At 37.6% G+C, this 21,340-nt stretch overlaps 1 protein-coding gene across 1 annotated transcript in view; it reads right to left on the bottom strand.

Moving 5' to 3' along the window:
* Window positions 1-19,116, bottom strand: part of LOC133979209 (mucin-2-like) — a 48,671-nt gene extending 29,555 nt beyond the window's left edge. Inside the window, exons 1-24 of the mRNA XM_062417686.1 lie at window positions 19,041-19,116; window positions 18,494-18,535; window positions 18,141-18,399; window positions 16,455-16,569; window positions 15,409-15,493; window positions 13,904-14,010; window positions 12,838-13,048; window positions 12,591-12,716; window positions 12,343-12,460; window positions 10,721-10,859; window positions 9,849-9,959; window positions 9,566-9,635; window positions 9,049-9,186; window positions 7,559-7,720; window positions 7,341-7,435; window positions 7,120-7,246; window positions 6,517-6,772; window positions 5,832-5,881; window positions 5,097-5,206; window positions 4,837-4,988; window positions 1,908-2,046; window positions 1,483-1,593; window positions 968-1,144; window positions 450-689 (exon numbers count right to left, since the gene is read on the bottom strand). Of these exons, the coding sequence (XP_062273670.1) occupies window positions 450-689; window positions 968-1,144; window positions 1,483-1,593; window positions 1,908-2,046; window positions 4,837-4,988; window positions 5,097-5,206; window positions 5,832-5,881; window positions 6,517-6,772; window positions 7,120-7,246; window positions 7,341-7,435; window positions 7,559-7,720; window positions 9,049-9,186; window positions 9,566-9,635; window positions 9,849-9,959; window positions 10,721-10,859; window positions 12,343-12,460; window positions 12,591-12,716; window positions 12,838-13,048; window positions 13,904-14,010; window positions 15,409-15,493; window positions 16,455-16,569; window positions 18,141-18,399; window positions 18,494-18,535; window positions 19,041-19,116 (3,216 nt within the window). The remainder of the gene's footprint in view (window positions 1-449; window positions 690-967; window positions 1,145-1,482; window positions 1,594-1,907; window positions 2,047-4,836; window positions 4,989-5,096; window positions 5,207-5,831; window positions 5,882-6,516; window positions 6,773-7,119; window positions 7,247-7,340; window positions 7,436-7,558; window positions 7,721-9,048; window positions 9,187-9,565; window positions 9,636-9,848; window positions 9,960-10,720; window positions 10,860-12,342; window positions 12,461-12,590; window positions 12,717-12,837; window positions 13,049-13,903; window positions 14,011-15,408; window positions 15,494-16,454; window positions 16,570-18,140; window positions 18,400-18,493; window positions 18,536-19,040) is intronic.
* Window positions 19,117-21,340: the final 2,224 nt, after the last annotated feature.

A 21,340-nucleotide genomic window follows, 5' to 3' on the forward strand; every position in this document is an offset into this window, starting at 1 on the left:
ATTTGTCTTTCTTTTATCTTATGTCAGTAGTCTGTATGTAAATTTGCTGAAATAGGACAAATTGAAAGTGGTGAGGTTTTTTCTGACAAAACTTTTCTGGCAAGGTTTTTGGTGATGTTTTTACAAGCAACTGTTTTTTTTTTTTTTGTTTTTTTTTTTTGTGATATATCACCTAGGTGGTGACATATTCTGAAAATTCTGATAAAGTATACAAAGTACATTTACTATAAGTACATAAATAATAGTCACATTGCTGTCACTGACATAAAAAAACATGTGGGTTTTATGTTCAGTCATACATCACATTATGTCATTCTTCCTTTTTTTTAAACTTTGTCTTTATTCTATTTTATTATTTTGCATTTTATGTATTATATTTTTAGATGGTAGTTAAGGTGATTGCTTGTGTATATCATTTATGTGTGTATCCATGTTTCTTATCACCATACCTTTGAATGACAGCCCTTGAAGGTGGCACTGGTGATGATGCTACACTGTTTCTGGGACCAGGCTGCCCGGTAGCGGTTGGAAGCACAGGGATTAGTGAGGAGTTGGGCATTGGGGCAACTGGATGAAGCTTTCCAACTATTGCCAAAGTGTAAAACATCTGCTACTGTCTCCTGGGAGCGTGTGGTGAAGTCATTCTTACTGTTACCATCGTAGTTTCCACACAGACCACATACTTGACCCTGAGGGACCCAATGGCAGAGTTTAATGCTATATGATAGGACTGAAAAAATACATCAAAGTATTGCAGCATAACAAGATAGATTAAATACTAAATCAAAAATGTTTTTGAGTATTTATTAATACAAATTGTTTTGTGGAACAAAATGTCTGAGACAATTCTCTGTCATGTCCTGGTATATCCTAGAGAAGAAGCTAGCCTGAAAGGAACTGGCTAAACAAATAGTCATGCTTTGGGCAAAGGCTAGATGTCAATCAACATGCAGCATAGATTGCTTACCTCATACTTTGGACTGAGTTTAATAAAAAGACTGGTCTTCTGGTCCCACATGAGCACAAGTCCTGGTTTGACCGTCAATACCAGATAAATACCCATCTTCTGTAACTGAGAAGGGAACACCTGGCTGCTGCCCTTTACCACCTGGAAGTGCTCATCTTTAAGCTGGAATTCATTATCCTGTGGCATACATTAAATAACATGCTTTTTATTACTGCAACCAGTTAAGTGAGGTGGAACAAGTAACAAGTATGACGGCTGAATATCATGAGCAGTTTTATTGAATATAAATGTTCAGGGTATATTTACTGTATTGTGGGCATCAGCATCATAGCATGACTATGGGATGATATTTCATTATTACTGGTCTCAGAGTGAACCTTATGCATCCCATTACAGTAGCAAATAAAGCAAATAATAATAGCCCAACTTCACTGTGTTAATATTAACATTAGTTTAATATTCTGACCTAGTGTTTGAAACAGAATATGTGCACAGTGTAAGTGTGTTGTGTTTACCCCAACAAAAATCTTGATGGTCTTGGAGCAGGTGGTTCCTGTGCTTCCACATGGAACATTCTCAGTGATAATTCGGAAGCTTCCACTGCCCTGACTAGAACCACAGTAGTCCTGATTAAGGCACATTGAGAGACACAGAATACAATTATTGGACACCATCCTTAAAATAAAAATCCTTTACGATCTCCTCTATCTTGTAAAATCTAAGATATATGAATAAACCCATTTTAGAAATTTTATTGACAGCTACTATAGTAGTTTTTCTTGGCCGAGACCGCCATTCCCTTGCAGGATTCAGATTGCTCTTATCATGGAAATAACACGTGTTGTCAAATGACTTTGGACTAAATCTTAAGGATTACAACCTTAACCCCTGCACATCTGTCCATTTATCTCTAAAGTATGGACATAATCTGCCACTGTACCTGGAGGAGTGTATATTCACACTGTCCATTGAAGTCAAACCTCTTATCATCAAATGTGGTGTAGTGGCCATCACCATAGATCCCACAAACTGCATCACACACGTTGGTGGTACATCTGAATGTCTTGCCACTGCAATAGCTGAAGAGACAGACACAAGACACAATTTTCCAATCATGTAGGCCTTGCTAGAAAAACCATTACATCTTCAAAATTCTCTATAACTATTATTATTAATTTTTTCCTGGAAAGTGAGGTTCATCTTATATTTTGAGAGCTACACAATTGCATGTTTACAAGTTCAGATATCTTTCTGAATAGAGAGCGAGGTGTTGCATTATGGGTTGTTTGTTGCCTTGATATGGATGGATGTTCCTAATGTTGCCAATTATAGTGTATCTTTTAGCTTCAGCCAGCCCAATAGTGTCTCATTTTTCAGTATATAAAATATAATATGATAAAATACCGACTCCTTTCAAAGATAATGAGGAGTTCCAAAAGACAGGCAAGCCACACAAATGTAGGTTGCATCTTCTAAGGGAAACTTTACCATCAGGAATACTGTAAAAGTGTCCAAAAAACAGGTGTTGTAAAAAAGGACTCAATATAGTATGTTTGCATCATAGGTTACTACCCTGGTTAAAATGAACTTTCCCGAACAGTGTCCTGGAGTTACAACAAATCAAACAACGTTTTGATATAAGGGAACTTTAGAAATGAACCCCGTTTACTTGTACCTTGCTGAAATTAAGCATTGGATGGAAAAAAGAAAGACATAATTATAATCATTCCCTCTGGCCCCAGTACAAACATCATGAACACGTCTTTTGTCTCTTCTAGGTTCCTTTTCTGTTTAAAAAAGTGGCAAACTGTATCACATGGTAACTGCAACTTTGCTCATTGGCCAGAAATCTTGTGGGACTGGTGGGAGGAGAAAAGAGAATTTTCTGCAATGGTCCATCATCACTATTTCTTCATAACTGCATTTATTGTACGCAGTATGGCACATTTGAGCACACTTCAAGGCAACATCTTGAGAACAATGAGTTGGGTTTCCCATTAATATAATAATTCTAATTTGTCTCATTACAGACACTTACGACACCAACACACATGCTGCACTCTGCCATTCTGATGGAAACACACAGGGCCGGCCCGTGGCATAAACGGTCTATGCGGTTGTTTAGGGCCACAACCACTAGGGGGGGCCACACGATCCGTGGGACTTTATATTTTGCCAGCTCTTCACACTGCAGTGCGGTATTTTCACATATAAATGATAAACCATTACATTTAAGCCCTTCTCGAACGAGTTAACACAATACCAATTAGGCCTATCACTGCCATATAAATCTCTGTAGTTCACATTATCTTCAGTCTGTGGAACTTTCCTCTTTCCTGAACTGGCTGGATGAATGTACGTCTACCGGTTGAGAAGCTAACTTCCGGTTAGCTACCCGCTATCTTCAACGTGGAAGAAATAATTTAATTATGTGGCTCTTCAGACTGTCCAGATGTTATCGGACAGATAGATAAATTCTGCTTATATCGATACGAGTCGTTTCGCGGGAGTTATATGAAATTCAAACTATTTTTTTTGTTTTACTGTTTTGCAGTTGCAGCAAGAACTCTGTGTAACCATGGTAACTAAGATACACAGTAGGTGTAACCATGGTAACCTAGATACACACTTAATGCTACGGTAAGGATGTTATAAGGACTATTAAGACACAGGCCTCATTAGATTAACTTTATCAACTTTATAAATGTGATATTTAAACACTTGTGTTTTAATTTTTCATAAATCACTTTTAAATCCAAATGAAGAAGAGAGGAGAGCCTCTGCTATCCAGGAGGGAGAGTGTGTGTTTATATCAGCAGCTGCTCTGAACATTTAGATCGGCTAAAGAAGAGAAAACTGGAGATAGAAAACTATCACAGTATAAAGGTGTGTTATTGTTTATTGAATCTGATTAAATGACCTGACAGTCATTTTCTTGCATATTATTATTTTTAGCTGAAACGTTTAGCATTAACAGTTAACATCAGTAGGACTGTAACCTCATTTATAATTCCTAACGGCTATCTTAACTAGCACCCTATGTTTTCTTGCAACATTAAAGTGATGGTTTGATTTATTATTTTGATTTATTTTATTATTTTAATTCACCTACCTATTTAACCTCGTGTGTCCAAAATGCCCCGAATAGTTTCAGGCTAACCATTAGCTTTCTAATTATGTTAAATTGTATTTCCGTAGATCATATTTGGACATATTTAGATAACTGGATCATTTGAATATTTTGATAAATATATTGTATTTGTTGTGTGGTTAATATATAGGTCTGGAAGATACATGTAATGTACCTTTGTAATGTCTTCCAGTCTATATTTAAATATGAATAATAATGTAATGTATAATCTTTTCTTTGCATTATTTAAATATTTTGGAGCAACTTGTACTGCAGCAGGAGCATTTAGCTCATCAGTTGACTGCTGCAGAGGGAACATGGTCAGAGACTTCAGGCTCATCTCCTCCCTCCTCTGATGTGACTGCAGCTCCAGAGCTCATAACTGCTGAACCACAGCCTTCTACATACTCTGCTACCCCGCAACATCCAGTACCAGCACTACCTATACATCCATTACACACATTTTAATTAACTTTGGTTTTCAAATAAAGTCAGTGAGTTGTTGTTAATTCATGGTCCTTCTCTGGTGTGTGTGTGTTCATGTTCGTTCAGTTATGAGCAGCTAGTGTGGTTTGGTGCTTGTGTCTGAAGTGTTTTGGGGCCACAAACAGAATTTTTTTTAGGGTCACCAAAATACAAGGGACGTCCCTGTAAACACATGTTACATGAAAAAGACGTTGGCAAAGAGAGAACATATTAAACACAATGTTGGCTATGGGAACTAAAGCACTGTACAAACCAGGTGTTGCAGTCCACAGTCAGCGTCTGTCCAGGCTGGTACACCTGTCCATTGTGCAGACATGGACAGTTGGTCTCTTTGATACAACCTCCTGATCCATCTGACACCAGGCCATCAGGGCACATGCAGCCTGATATACAGCAAGTACTGATCTGTTTCCATCCAACATGGAGGGGAAAGAGAGGGTCAAACAAAGCCAGTGCATGTATGTGTAACTGTTTGATTTCTGTGAGCACGTGTGTAGTGAAGTTGGTACTTACACAACCCATGTCCAGAGAGTTGCAGCTCTTCTGACACTCAGTCCCAGTCACCCCAGGCTGAGCAGTGGAGCAATCAAAATAAACCATGGGGGCAATGCATGTTGTAGAGGCTAGGTAATCAATAAGAAATTCAAAGTTAGAGAAGCTTTATTGGCACAATAAACAGATGTCAACATGTCAAAATTCCATGAAATGTGCATAATTTTTTCTTGAGTTTAGAAAATGCTTGATGTGGAAGAGAATTTAAAAATGTGTTCTGTGACTAAGCATTGCACTCAACAGGCCTCTTTGATAACACATGGATTGTCAATAGGACATGTACATTTTTAAGGGATTTAAAGGTCCAATGTGTAGGACTTAGTGGCATCTAGTGATGAGGTTGCAGAATGCAACCAACTGAATACTCTTCCCTCTCCCCCACCAAGCATGTAAGATAACTGCAAAATTTGATGTGAAAGGCCCTGTCTACACATATATATATATATAAAGGTTCATTCTAAGGTAACAAAAACAAAACAATTCAGATGATTATTCTCTAATTAAAACATACTTGTGAATATTACATTCCATTTCTGCCAAATCCATTCTGCAAGATGCCGCTAAATTCTACACACTGCACCTTTAACAGTTAATTGACAAATTGAATTCAATTTTAAGCAAAAAAGGAAACACCTACAGCTCCTATGGTTAATGTGAATTATGGGGATTTGAATGTGTCTGCATATGGAAACTTACATTGTGGTCGTTTCCCTCCTGAGCAGCTGAAAGCTCCTTGTCTGCAGATGCTGTGAGAGAAGGTATGACATAGTAAACATAAACATAGTTGAATTTTCCATAGTTCTTAACTTTTCAATTGGTTTGCCATTAAATTCAGTTTTTTGATTCATTCATATGGTGACTGAGTTTTAATTTAACACTATCCACAGATTGACATTTTTGGCACAAAGTAAAACGTCTAGACATTTTCCACAGGATGAATTTTAATATCTTTGCTGAACCCTGGCCTTTAATCTAGGGCTATCATACAATCCAAATTTAACTATATATACCAATACTTTGGTTTATGAAAAAATGATGACATTCTCATTGATATCAGCTTTATCATTGTGTTTAGTGACAATCAGTACGTTAACATGCAAAAATTGCATGTTGCCATGCTAACATTTGCATTTATCTCAAAACACTTGCACAGCATTGTTTGTGTGGCTGTAGAGGCTTGTTTCCATCACACTGGCTCTTCCTGACATACATGTTAATCCTTATTGTCTACCTAGTGCCTTCTATCTATTTATGTGTCTGAAATTATATATGTAATTTCTTTTGCTTTGCACTGCCTGAAAATGCAACAAAAATGTTCTGTCAGAAATGCCAGTTTGCTTCTCATTATGTCTTTGACAACTGTTGACTTCACTGTATTTACCATGTGGCGCCATCTTTGGTGATAGCCTGTCCAGCAGGAATAATGGTATCTTTATCATAGCAGGGACAGCTTGTCTTGGCCACACACTGGCCTTCCTCGTTCATATAGGTTCCCTCGGCACAGCCACAGCCATCCACTGTGGTGAAGCTGGTCTGGCAGGAGTAGTCAACCTGACTGAGGGAATGGCAGGTACGACCACAGCAGGTCATTTTGTAGTCATACACTGATCCGGCAGGACAAGATGTACTGAATTTACCTGTTGGGAGACAAAAGTATTAGCAATTGTTTGTTGTTGCAGACGGTGTCACACGGTGTAACCATTAACATTAACTTGCAATTTAATATTGATTTGATGGCACCTCTACCTGTTCCCAGCTAAATATAATTCAGTACAATACAAACAATTGTGTATGTGCTGTGCTTAGTTTTTGTGATGTTTACCTTGTTGAATTATTGTTTATTATTGTAATAACCAAACTAATAATTTAATTAAATCTCATTAAATATTTCATCTTGATCTGTTATTGTTACATGTGTTTGGCTGTTTGTTACAAACCAGGCATCTCTCTATTAGTACAGTAAAACAAAGGGCTCTTTGCTCACCACAGATGGTTGCCCTCCAGCCGGTGATCTGGATTCCTGCTGCTGAACAGGCATAGACATAGGAGGACACTGCAGTACACATGCAGTCCTCACTTTTCTCACAGTTACAGCTGTCATACATGCAGTTCTGTGAGGGGACACAGTGGGCATGAGCACATTATTGAGGGTACAGTAGTTTAGCATGTTTATTTGTCATTACAGCTTAGTGTGTACAGACTTACATCTTTGTATATGTCAGGACTGATGATAGAGTGGCAACGAGCAAACACTCCCTTGGGATCTGTTAACTTGGAGCACCAGTACTGGGCATAACTCTCTGAGACAAGAAACATACATAAATGAAGAATGAAGATTCATATTATCATATGAAAATACGATATGTCACACATAACATGGTATGGCAAGACATGATAAGACATTGGAGGAGGCAATGTAGTACCCTTGCTGATGCTGATGCAGGGGTGTCCAAAGCGTGTGGTGACATCAGGGCAATTGGCTCTGGTTTTCCAAGTGTTGGCAAAGGCTGAAGCAGTGCCCTCCACCAGCCCATTCATCACCCTGAAATCATCACTCATTTTGTTGTTGAAGTTCCCACACAAACCTGTAGAGAAGGTGACACACATTTACACAAATAATAAAGATCTGTGAAGTATTACATAACACTTTTTCCAACAACCAACTCCTAAGTGAGTCAAATATTGTTTTAGCATACCAGCAAGAGTAGAAAGCCATCCACTGGCTGTAATCATAGACTGTATATAAAATAGACGTAACATTCGTGACGTCACCCATTGGTTTGTGGACTGCTGCTTGGAAGCGAATAGTATCGGATCTGAGCAGCGCCATCTTGAAAATTTCAGGTGCATGCTGGGTAAAAAAAACAAACGGATTCTATTTATATGGGCATCAGGAGGAGCATGAGGCGCCCGCCTAAACCTGTGAACCAATCAACCTGTCAATCACAACGTAGCCACGCCCTAATGCATACCCTGCTTTATCGTCACATATAAAATCAGGTAGGCCAACATTTCACAAATTAACATCATAATGCATTGAAGAAGGCTTTAAACTAGCGATTGAGACCATAAACACATTTTGAAAACGTTTACTGAGGTTATAAATCAAGTGAGAAGTTGGTGAATTCTCCATTGACTTGTATAGAGACGGAAGTCCCTTTGCCACCAAAACGGTCGCCCCCTGGTGGCCTTTTGATAGAATGCAGTTTAAAGTTACTTCCGCGTTCGCATCATTTCAGAGGACCCGATCTCCCCGCCTGGCTGTAATAAAAAAATCACTTTCAAGTCAAACACTGTTACGATCGCCAGACCCAACTGACATTGATGTTGTTAATAGAAGAACAACTTAAGCATTTGGGAAATCTTAGCAAATTGGATATCATTGACACACTTCTAACCAAAATTGCCATGCTGAAAAACATGATCACGGTATTCAGAGTTGATACACCCAAATATACCAAACCATTTATATTAATATCACTAACCACTGCCAAATAGACTATATTACTGAACTGGAAAGACAGAACCATGGTATCCAGAATCCATTCAACTGACTCAATATAGAAACATTTACCACATGAAATAACAACATTAATCCTTAAGACAGCTGGTCCTCCTTTCTACAATACCTTCAACACTGATGGCTCGGACATAAATGGAAGTTTTAGTATTCTTGTCCATTTTTTTGTTGTATTTGTTGTTTTCTTTTGTATTTTTCTCTTGTTATGCTCTAAAAATCTACAAGAAAACACAATGTGGAGTTTGTCCCATCAAACCTGTTTGTCTGGTTGTGTCTGTTTTGTATTTTGTTTGTTTGTTTTTTGTTGTACTGTACTTCATATTGTGTAACTCTGTATTCAAAAAATAAAGTAAAATTAAATGTAAAACATAAGGTACTGATGTTGAGGCATACCAGAGGTGGTTCCTTTGAGTGAAGGGTGAGCTGAGATGAAGACCTGCATCATGGGGGACAGCTGGACCATCATTTGTATGCCCACCTTGGTGTTTATGACGATGTAGAAGGATGATGGTCTGAAGGCACTCAGCTCAGCTGGAGCGGTCAGAAGATTTAAACACTAGACGTTAAAACAACTTGTTCAATCAGTCATAGAAATACTGTATTCACATTACTGTATTCTTTTTCTCAGTACTGCATTAGGTAAATGCACTGAGATTGAAGTTTCTCTACATGTAAGAATATAGTCATTCTCATGTTCAATTATTGATCTTGTTGATCCAGTTGCTCTGTTCATTTATCATCTGATGAACATTTGAAACTCTTTTGATGTAATGATTTTACACTCCACTTGAGATGAATGGATCAGAGCTGCAACCAATAAGTCTCAACTGTCTGTGAGTGTTTTTTTTTAAAGGAACAGCTGTTTATAGCATGCTGTGTGTATTCTGTAATATCATTTGTAGTAACTCACGCGTAAACAGTGGAAGCTGAGAGACAATCTGGTTCACATAGACCTGCCCAGATGCCTGAATTTTCACAACCTGTCAATTTGAAGAAAAACACAATTTTGATGATGATGATGATGATGATGATGATGATGTGCTCTGAAGTGAAGGAAACAAACTGTGTGTGTGTGTGTGTGTGTGTGTGTGTGTGTGTGTGTGTGTGTGTGTGTGTGTGTGTGTGTGTGTGTGTGTGTGTGTGTGTGTGTGTGTGTGTGTGTGTGTGTGTGTATGTGCGTGTGTAAAGCTTACCACAGCATTTCCGTATAAGGCCAGAGTTACAGCTCTGAGGCAGGTCATACTGTCAGCCAGACCACACTTGACCAGGTCCACCAGTACAGTGTATGCAGAGCCATTACTTTGCTGCAACACACATTGCAACTCATAACGTATACATTTGATATGTCTGTTCATCAAATACCAAATGTATTTATTAAGATGTCTTTTAGATAAAAGCTCATCTCGCAAGACTCCAGTTCATACACACTTCATTTACATCAACATACCAGCATATATTTAAACTAGTGCACACATTCTTACAGTGCTGTATGTTGAAAGCCACAATAAGAACTTATAGTCCTAAGCACGTCAGTTTCTAGTCATTTTGTGAATGCATTATTGCATTGAGTTCCATTTTCTACTGTGGGCCTTCATGTACTGTACTTTACAATCATAGTGTCGATCTTGCTGCATTTTCAGTGGAATCTGCACTATGTCCATATCTATCTGAGCTATGCAACAGAAACAGTCAAACAGTTTTGTAAAGCCATTCAAAAGCACAACTAACATCATCCTCGGCCATAGGAGTACCTTATTATCTCACTGATAACCGTGTAGTTTGAATCTTTTAAAACGTTATTTTACAGTCACTCTAGGAGGCAGGCACATTGGTGTATTTTGTGATGCATATAATGTTGTGATTTGTGGGTCACAACATTATATGGGTCAATCATACAGCACATTCACTTCTACTACCACCACAACCTGTTACTATCTAAGTGCATATTTTCAGTTGTTGCAGTCAGTCTACTTCTTCTCAAAATGTGTTTTTACTTTGATTGTAGTCCATGGGAAGTATCCCATAATTATGATTGAGCAATACTGAAGATGATAATGTGTACTACCTTAGCCATAACATAAGAGCAGTCCCCATGGAAGGTATAGACTTTCCCATCGAAGGTGTTGATGTGGGCTCCTCCCTCCACAGAGCAGGTTCCTGGACAGTTCTCCTCTGTACATTTCCATTGGCCACTCTGACACACACTGTCAACACACACACAGACACACGCACGCACGCACACACGCACGCACGCACACACAAACGCACGCACACACACACACACACACACACACACACACACACACACACACAGTATATGATCACTGACATTCTTACTATCATTAACATATTTTTATGAATGCATTTCACACTGAGCAGTGGTTAACAAGCATGTCAGTCAAAGGTTTTTCCACCAGTACAAACACATGAGGAATGAAGAGCATCCCTAACCCAAACACATAGCTGGTGGCTATCAAAGGACACCTAAAGATGAGTAAAGTTCCTCAGGCAAAACTGCCGGGATTGTTTGTCTTCATTTACCTTTACTAGGAGTTGTGGGGCAAGCTGAAGGAATTGAAGACTGAAGAAAAAAAACCTGGCTGTATTTCAGTCATAACTAATGATGTTTCTGACTGATTCCCAGTGGAATGCATTTAACTGTAATTTACTAACTGGTTGAGAGAACAAACAAAACAAACAAAAAGAAAGAAACTAAACATTCTGTGAGGGCCAGGGACCAGGATGGAACATGGTGTTATATAGGCCTTAATGTGTCCTTTAAAATAATGTATGTAATAAATAGGTGATCTACAGGAATCCAAATTAAATGTATCTTCAGCAGCTTGAACTCTTTAACTGATCGTTTTTTTTGCCACTTGGGGGCAGTGGAAACAAGTAGTGAACACAACCCTGAAATACAGGGGAGTCAAAACATTAATTGACCCTTTGCACCCTATGGATGGGGGCATTGCCATAACAATAATAATAATAAATATTATTATTATTATTATTATTAATTATTAAAAAGCTTAATGTATATGGCATCTTTCAAAAGATTAGTCTAGTCTACAGCTAACTGTCTGTTTGCTGTTTGGTTCTGAGCAGGTAGCGTACTGTAGCTTTTTTGATCATTTTGTCTAAAAACAGCTGCCTGCTGCAATTGAAACCATCGCCATGAGAGCGCTTAGAGTGAACCAAAACAGGCTTGTAGCTGAAATTCACTATAACACTCTGTTAAAGTCTGTGTAAAGTAAGAATAAATATGTGTTCTGAGTTTGACATACCACAGAAAAGTGTGTTACTAACCACCCGGCCAAATTTGAATGATTGTGTAAAAATCAGCCTCTTTCTCTGCTCCCAAACGTAGAGAATGGTTGATATGCTTTTTACACCTTTTTTAGAAATATATTTATGACCTACTGTATTTAATATGTTTAGAAGAAAATGTCTGAATTCACTTTACACAGTCTTTAAACAGGAGGATAAGTTGCAGAGGCACTGCAGCTCAATTTACTCTCAATGTCAATTTACACATCATCATTTCATAAATTGTCATTATAGAAAATAAGTAAACAATCACTTTATCTCCAAGAGGGTTGCAGTGAGACTAACTACTGACTACATCATTGAGTGAACTACTTGCAATAGCAAAAAACAAAACAAAAAAGTTAGAAGTTGTCATCTTACCAGGATCTACAGTTGAAAGAGTAAGACTCTCCTGACTTATAGGCTTTGTCGTTGTGCGTACATGGACACTGCTCAGCTGTAATACAGCCAGTGTTACTGATATCATCGAAGACCGTTCCTGAGGAGGAGAGATAATAATGACTACCATCATGTTTTATGTTCGTGAATGACACAGAAATTAAATTGTTTTAATTTGGATACAGCATATATATATATATATATATATAGTACAAAATGTGAGTGGATACCAGCAGGGCAACTGCAGCCATCCTGGCAGTGATTGTCACATGTCTGGCTGGCCTGAGGGTTGGAGCAGCTGTCAGGGCAAGAGCTGCTACACTCTGTGAACTCCATGTTGTAAGGACATTTTTTGTCTGTGGAGACAAACACTTTAATGTTATACTAGTGACAATCAAACAACTCTACTTAACATGTGGACACCAGAACATTCAAATAAAACATGTCAGTCATTTTTTTAATTGTTAGCATCCTTACAACAAAAAGTAGTATTCCTCCATGGTTGGGGCTTGCCGCCGGCATGGACACACTCTCTGGAGAACTCTGAGATGGTTTTACAGAGGACAGAGTTAGTGTTGTCTTTAGAGTTGCACATATCAGCCATGCAGGCTTTACTGAAGGATTCCAAATCCAGACGGTTTTGGCAACTGCTAAATGGATCACTGGAGAAGAACTGCTCACAGAATTTCTGAAAACAGAAAAACAAGAAAAATCAGTCAGTCAGTTATAAAATCCAATTAGAAATCCTAACAAGGGGTGCAGACCAGTATCATCTTCAGGGTGGTGTGTGATGAAGGTAGGGTAGCTGAAAATGTTTGATAAGCATGGTGTTAAGAATTGTGTGACATTCATTTTGATAGACTTGCTCTCATACTCTAAACTGATCACAAGGAGACTAGTCTCTGCTTTCTCAGTGGTGATGTGTAACACCATGGCATTATAATCTTACTCTGATCTTAATGGAATCTCCCACACATTCCAGTCATACTGCTGCACTAGATGTTGTGATCTTGATGCTCTGATTATTCCGCCTACAATGTTTAGCTTTGACTTTTGCATAATCATCTTTGACAGCCAACTGACAAACACATCTCTCTTGTTAGTTTGAGAGCCCCAGGATAGGATGCATAGACTGAGTTGACATAAAAACCAGAAAGATATGAAAATCAAACAGTTGTGAGTTGTCAAATGATGATATTGTTCATTTAGCAAATATGTACGTAACAGCTTGTTTATTTTACATTTCTATTATCAATCAATAAAAATATTACATTATAATGATTATAAAGTGAAACAGATGGACCAGCAATAACAAGTTTTTATTTAGAAAAAAAGAATCAAAATATAAAAATTGCAAAAAATGTTATCAACAAAATTTAAAGTCTTTATATTAAATGGTTCATTTTGGGTGAATTATTGTTCTGAATTGAGGATACTCTAAAACTCTTTTCAACATTGACAAAGATAATGCTCATCTTTCACACAGTTGACTTCATGATATATAGAATGTAAATGTGGAGTATGATAAAGAGTGAAGAGTTACCTTATCTCCACAGCTCAGGACTTGGTTGAGCTCAGGCTCCTCACAGGTCTCTGTTGGCTCATTCACCTTGTAGGCCTCAGCATAGTTTGACACAGACAGTGAAACTCCTACAGTATAGGACAGACAATTACACAACATTGGTCAGTGTGATTATTCAGCCCAGTAAAGCAGGTAAACACCAGTAAGCAGGTACAATTTTGCAGCTGAATGGTGGTCTCCTGCATCCATCTGTTCATCCAACTAACCCACCTCCTCCTAACAAGGCAAAATCATCTCATCAAGTCACCTATCATCATCTGGACTGCATCACTTCCCTGGGTCACAATTACTATGGCTGTTAGATGGTGTAAACATCTAACAGGTCCTTTTTTCCCAGTCTGAATTTTAAACCTATATTGTGAGGACAGGCTATAAATACTATGATGAATGGAGATCCAGTTAACGCCAGCTAGTCACTTTCCTATCACAAAATGACCACAAGGTCATTAAAGTGAAGTAAAATGTCTCTTTAGTAATGAGGAAGCCAATACGCCTATAGACGATCTGAATAAACAACAGACTTGGTGATCAACAGTTGCAGCTTTATGCCTGTTAAAAAACCAACATCACATCTTGACAACATTTCAAAATGCATAGAACTAGATTCATGACTAAAACTGTGTACGTGCACAAAGACGCATTCTTATTGTCAGGTTTATGAAGCTTTGCTGAAACATGGTTCTTGTTAAAGTCATAATGGAACTAGCCTCATTTCCACTCCAATCATTTGCCATAAATGGATGAAGACATGGTTTTATCAACTCATATCAGCATGCTGCCTGTTCCACCAGTCTGTACAAATATCAACTAAACAAAGTGCAAAGAAGTAGTGCAGTTTTACAGATTGTGTTGCAGCAGCAAGGTTCTCCAACATGTAACCATTATGCACAGCTCTGCAGCTATTTATAGTGTCCATATGATAAATTCATTACATGGACCTGTAGACCATCATCAGCAGTGATATATCATCACCATTATCATCACAAATGTAATCAATGATTAGTTTGTAGAGCTCCTATCAAAACCGTTACAGAGGGTGTGTTACATTCACTACATTTTGTATGATATAAAGCAGTTCATCAAGTTTATAAATGCACCCTTGATAGGTGTTTTCCAGAGCGCCACATAAAAATCATTTAATCAGTGCAGTTGGTTATCAACCTAACCAATGTTTAATTATATTTAGATTCCTCTCTGCACCTCATCATATACCTCTGGTTGGCTCTAGAATAACATTTGTATGCTGGTCTGCAGTCTATGTGAAGTGTTCACATTCTGACCGAAAATTCTGGCCCCAGATGTTTTTGGGTTACTGCCATAAGATACCCTTAAAATTAAGGGAGATTGTTCACACAGGCAGTTTAGTAGAACCAATGTGAAAGTAGTTATGTGTATTTATTTTTTTACTTTTCAGTGAGAACAGGTTACAGCATGTTATCTCTCCATAAAACTGAAAAGGATCTTACCATCTTTCACCAACTCATTGGCCACACCGTCAAAGTTTCCACACAGTCCACAGATCTGGTTCTGGTATTTGTCATCTATTTCAAGCTGTGAACACACCCAAAATATATTGTAGTCAGTTGCAAAATCACAATATTGTAAGTAATCAGTTATGATTCAGAGCGGTTTTTTTCAGATTTGAGCACCTCAAAGTTTTACCGCCTTGGGGTTGCTGAAGTATATTTTCAAATTATTACTAAAATATTGAAATATGTAATTTTTTTCTATGCAGTCTATTTGGGGCTTTGAGTAAGCCATAGTCAAATTCACATCACCACCTGGCGGCACTCTTTCTGAGTTCATGAGGAATTTCAAGAAAAAACTAAGGCTCATGAGCCAGACAAAAGGTTGGAGAACCTCAGTATGCAATGTATTGTATGAGCTCTGCTGATTCCATCTATCCCAGTATAATGTCAAGAAGAAAGCCAAGGAAAGGTTCTCCCACCCTACCTGAGTAAATATAATTCTGTGTACATATTTTTGTAATACTGAAATGGTATCAGTCAATGTTTATGAATTATATCAATGTAATCGGGTAATCATTCAATCACATCCATCTTCATGAAGTAATGCATTCAGCCACATGTTTACTTAAAGCAGGTACAATTTCATTGTGGTTTTCAGGCTTGGCTTAATGGATATTGTTTGCTGATCTCTCCAGGGCATATCCCACAAAATCACTCAGTGACTCATTATTGCTGTGTAGTGATCTTTTAGTCTAGTTTGTCTGCCAGTCTGTTAGTTAAAAACATGAAGAGTTGACCTTGAGCTCAGGGCCAAGGAGAAACTGATGGTGGGAATAGTGTCATTGTCATTTATAAAGCTGTACTGATGCACACAAATATACATAACAAGGATGTGTAAGAAAAACCTGCTGTGATTACATAGAGTCAGATCTTGTTGTGTACAGGCTAAAACTGTGAACATGTGTTGTTTTTTTAATATCCCATGACACTACACCTGACCACAAAAGTGAGGACAGACACCTGTGTGAGTGTGTGTTTCTTACATCCAGAGAGTCATCCAGGTTCCAGACACATCTGATTCCCAGCTTAGTTTCAACAACGATACTAGATGTGGACCCCTTAATAGTCACCAGGAAAGAGACCATTGGCAGTGACACGCTGCAGCCAAATCAGATTAAAAATTAGACAGAAAGCAGCAGCTGATACAGAAAGGTTTTTTTTCCAGTGAGAGACAGTTATAACATGCAAAGGGGACTCTGTGAATGGGAATGAAAAAGTAAAATGACAGAGAGTCACACAAAGTCATTGTTGTCACTTGATGGAGAGGAATTTAGTTCTGCCTAGATAGTGGGTAGGGAGCAAGTGGGGGAGGTGGCTAAACACTTCATGAACTGGACAATGAATATTATTGTTTCCAGTCTAGAAATCTAGATACCTTTGTCTTACCATGATTTGCTGTTGCATGGAACTTGCCTTCAAAGTATTAATAGTAGCAGCTATCAGTAAAACGATGAGCTAACAGAGATAAGAACACACAGAACTACAGAGCTTAGTGTATATGATCTCAGTACTATTAGTGACCTATTCTTGATGTGAAAAAATATAGCCACAAGCTGTTGGTGTTACATTTCAATGTAACACCAACAGCTTATCTGCGCAGGCACATAGTGCTGAGCCAAATAAGGTCACTTCATAAATAAATACTGTGTAACATTGAATGTTAGGTGTTACATGTCATCCAGGTGAGGGAGTTGCAGTAGCAAAGTCACAATAGAATCAATCCCCAACAAAATATATTACAACCGTTTTATTGTTGTAAACGATTACAAACTATCTAAAAACTTTCATGGTGGTCATCAAGACACCCACTGTCCAAGAAAATAGTGAAAAGCTTTTCATCGGTGTGACAAAGCCACAGGAAATACAGGTACAGTGAGTCATCTTTAATTGATAATGCTGTATAAAGGGCAAATACTTTAGTTCAGTGGTTCCCAAACTTGTCTTTATTCTTTATGATTCTTCAAACTTGATATTTAACATTTATAATTTTTTCTTTTAATTCACTGATCCTGGAATTGTTGATTTGATTTCACCTGAAATCAAATATCACAACTGCCACATTAACATTAAATACAACTGCAAACAAGACTCTCTGTCCTCATCGTTGAGCTCTTACTATTTATAAGTAATATTTCATTATATGCCATGAATTCAGTCTTGTAGTTTTTTTAAAAGAGGAAATTACTTTAAGATCAGCCTCCATTAATTTTATTTTTTTGCACTCTCAATTGCAGCCCATTAAAGTCAGTGAACTGCAGCAAGTCTGTTTTGTCTGTTCTCAAAGCTGGTTTTTGCTGGTTTGTTTGTTTTTTGTGAGGGACAGGGATCTATCTGTCTGTCTGTATGTCTGTAGAATCCCCTGAGGAACATAAACCTATATAGGGATTGTCAATTTTTTCTACAAACAAAAACTGTTACAAAGATGCAATAATCATAAAGATACAATATAATAATCACATTTTTGGCACTGAACTCACACAATAATTTGTGGGCTAAAATGCAACAAGTGTTCACTCAAAGTCCATTTACTTTTACCTTTTTTGAATCTTTCAGTTGCATCTCACACTATAGATGTCCAGAGAGCTATCTCCATTACTACTGAGCACTATCTGCTGAGGCAGACTGTGAATCATGGTTGAAAGTTTCAGAAAAGTGTGAACTGAACTTACGTCTTGCCATTGAAAATCACAGCACTGCTGGACAGCTCTACCACAGAACCTTCCAGCTTGATGATGATCTTGCTGATAGTAGGGATGTCGTTGACTATTTTGCGCCTCATCTGGATGTTGAAATTCTCATAGCTGCCTTTACACTGTGATGCCACGACATGGTTACAAGTAGAGGCAAGCTGAAAGAACTCTCCATCAAAGGTCTTCCAGTGATAGTGTCCCCAAGTCGTGCACACTCGGCCGAGGTGAGATGAATTACCTACAACAACATCATCATTACATTAAACAGATTTTTGAATTGATGAGAAGATTTTAGCATAAATCTACTTTGGGCATTTGTTTTGCAGAGTTACCTGAATTGAGGTTTAGTGTGTTAACAGGAGGAACGATGGTTACTGTATTAAAGAGAAGGAATATTCATCAAACACACACACGCAAGCACACACACACAAACACACTCACATAAGTGACTGGTACTATATATATATATATATATATATATGTATACAATATAACAAACATATATATACATATATATATATATGTTTGTTAAACAATGCATGGACACTTTTGTGGACTGTAATGGTAACAGGTGATCTGTAATCAACTGCAGTTTTAATCTTTATATTAAAGTTTAGTTTTGAAGTCAAAGTAGGAGAATTAGATAATTTCTTATAGTATTTTATAGATAAATCCAAAGGAAATGAAGAAGACAAACAAGAAAGAAAACATCTTAATTCATCTTGTATTAAAGCACGTTTTCTTCCCATCACCATACACCAAAATTAACTTCTGTTAAAACAACAACATCCAGCTGGCTTCTCAATGACCTCGTCCAATCATCTCATAGTGTATCCAGTGAGTGTGAAGCTGTTAGTGGTATTTTAGATCATCACTCACCAGTCTGAGTGAGTGAGCTAACCAGCAGCGTCAGGTAGATGAGCCATAACGTGAACTGAAGTCCTGTAGTCGCCATGTTCATCTAGAGGACTGACCCGCTATGAGAGTACTCACCTGGAGGGCAAAGTCTTTATAACCTGACAGGCAAGGTGGAGCTACACCAGTTCCTGCATGCACAAGGGGGGGGGGGGGGGGGGGCAGCTTCACAACTCATCCCTCCTTCATTCGCATATTCAGCGTGGTTGGCCTGTGACATTTACATTTTGTTACTTTTTGTTTGCCCAGTAAACATGTCATCACCTCCATCAGTGCTCTGGGCTCCTTATTCACCCTGCAGGCCTGATTAACCAGAGCTGACAAGAGATGGATAAGAAGGAGCATTTTTTGCAGTCACTCTGTGACTCAGTTCAGTTGTACAATGTAAAAAATGAATGCTGATTAGAAACATGAATGTTGAGTATTATATTTAACCATAAAACCATCATCCATGTGTTTTAGTAAAGTGAACTTTATACCGTCCCATCTTCCCAGTCCAGTCAACTCTATCTCATACTGTAGAAATTCTGTTGATATACAACTAAACTGTTTTCCCAGTTACGTTGCGTTAACAAATGGAATCGCTGCCTGGATTATGTTCACAGATAATGTTTTTCAGAATGAACAGTGTTACATGTATATATTGCTCTTAAGTGAGATGGAGGAGGTTGGTCTGGATGAAGAATACACAAGATGCAGGACTCTGACTAGAGAGACCCAGGTGCATATCTAAGTCATGTGTGTGTTCAGGTTTAGACAACAAAAGCACTTTGGTTCAGGATAGTGAAAGATGATATTGTGGCTTAAATATGAATAAACATGTTCTGGTTTAAGACACTGCAGACTTTTTCCGGTATTAAACCCAGATCTTTGGTTAACTGAAGTGCTGCCAGTGTCTTGTTATGTTAATATACATGTAAGCAGCATTATGTTTCTGGTATCATATGTTATATATGTTTATAGAAAAACACATTTACAATGTAGTTGTATATGTATGTGTATATTTCTATGTCTCCTAGAAATTATGTTCATATACAACTACATTTCTAAATTTCTATATTCTAGAAATATATATATATATATATATAGAATATATATTATATATATTCTATATATATAATAAACCCACTGTCAATTACTGTATCTCAGTGCTGAATTCAGATTCAGTCATAATCATAATGACAAAATGATATGATATGAATCGTATATAACATGTGGTCAGGAAATTCTGTTTCATAAAAGAGGTTTAAATAAGTCTAACCTAAGCATACCATGGAAACCAATCCCTGTAGACTTTCAGTCGACTAGTTTTTAGTCTTAACTTCACATCAGTTCTTAACCAGTGTCAATCTGCAAGACTGAAACAACACTAGTGTTTTCTCCAGTTTCTCCCTGAACTGCCTACATGTATTACATATAAAAGTTACCTCACACATAGGATACACTGTACCCATCCAGAAAAATAAAGTCTTTAAACATGATACTATTATTTGCTGCAAAATAAATTACTATACTTCTTCTGACTGTTTTCTTTTCTAAGCCACAAACCTGTGGTTGCTCTTGTTCCCTATCATTAAAACTCCTCGTAAGGATAAGGACATGGCATGACATTCATCCCACCTGTAGAGTTCCACACAGGCAGAGAATCTTTGACAAGAAGCAATGAAGCTGTGTGATATTTGGAGGCATTTGAAGATTAGAAGTTATTAAATATTTTTACCCCTGGAGGTATGAGTGTGTCTGGTGCTAAGATCCAAAACATGAACTGCAAAACTGTTTATCTTATCACTCACATGACATACTTAACTGAGTGGAAGTCAGTGGAAATATATTCCCAAACTTTACTGCACAGTTGCTATCATGCCTCAGTTAAAATAGTAATCAAACATATGGGTCAATGACGTATAAGGATTTTCAACAACTCAATTTTAAATAATAAAAACAAGCATATCTAATGCAGTAGTTCAAACATTCAGAATGTTGTGTACCTGAACATTCATATTACAATTTGAAAGTGATTTTAGTTGGGTACCAAGATTAATTGGCACTGGCCTGAAAAAAAAGTAATTTGGTGCGACCATGATTCATCTTGAAATGTCTTATATAAATAAAAGATCATCATTTACAAAGATTTTTTTTAAAAAATGCAAATACTTTGTTTCCAAACACTTTATATTACTGAAAACTTGTAAAAAAAAAAAAGATGTGAAGCGTGTTAAGTAAATTAATTTATTTCAAGATGAATCGTGGTCGCACCACATGAC

Source organism: Scomber scombrus, chromosome 1 (assembly GCF_963691925.1).
Source record: "Scomber scombrus chromosome 1, fScoSco1.1, whole genome shotgun sequence".
NCBI lineage: Eukaryota > Metazoa > Chordata > Actinopteri > Scombriformes > Scombridae > Scomber > Scomber scombrus.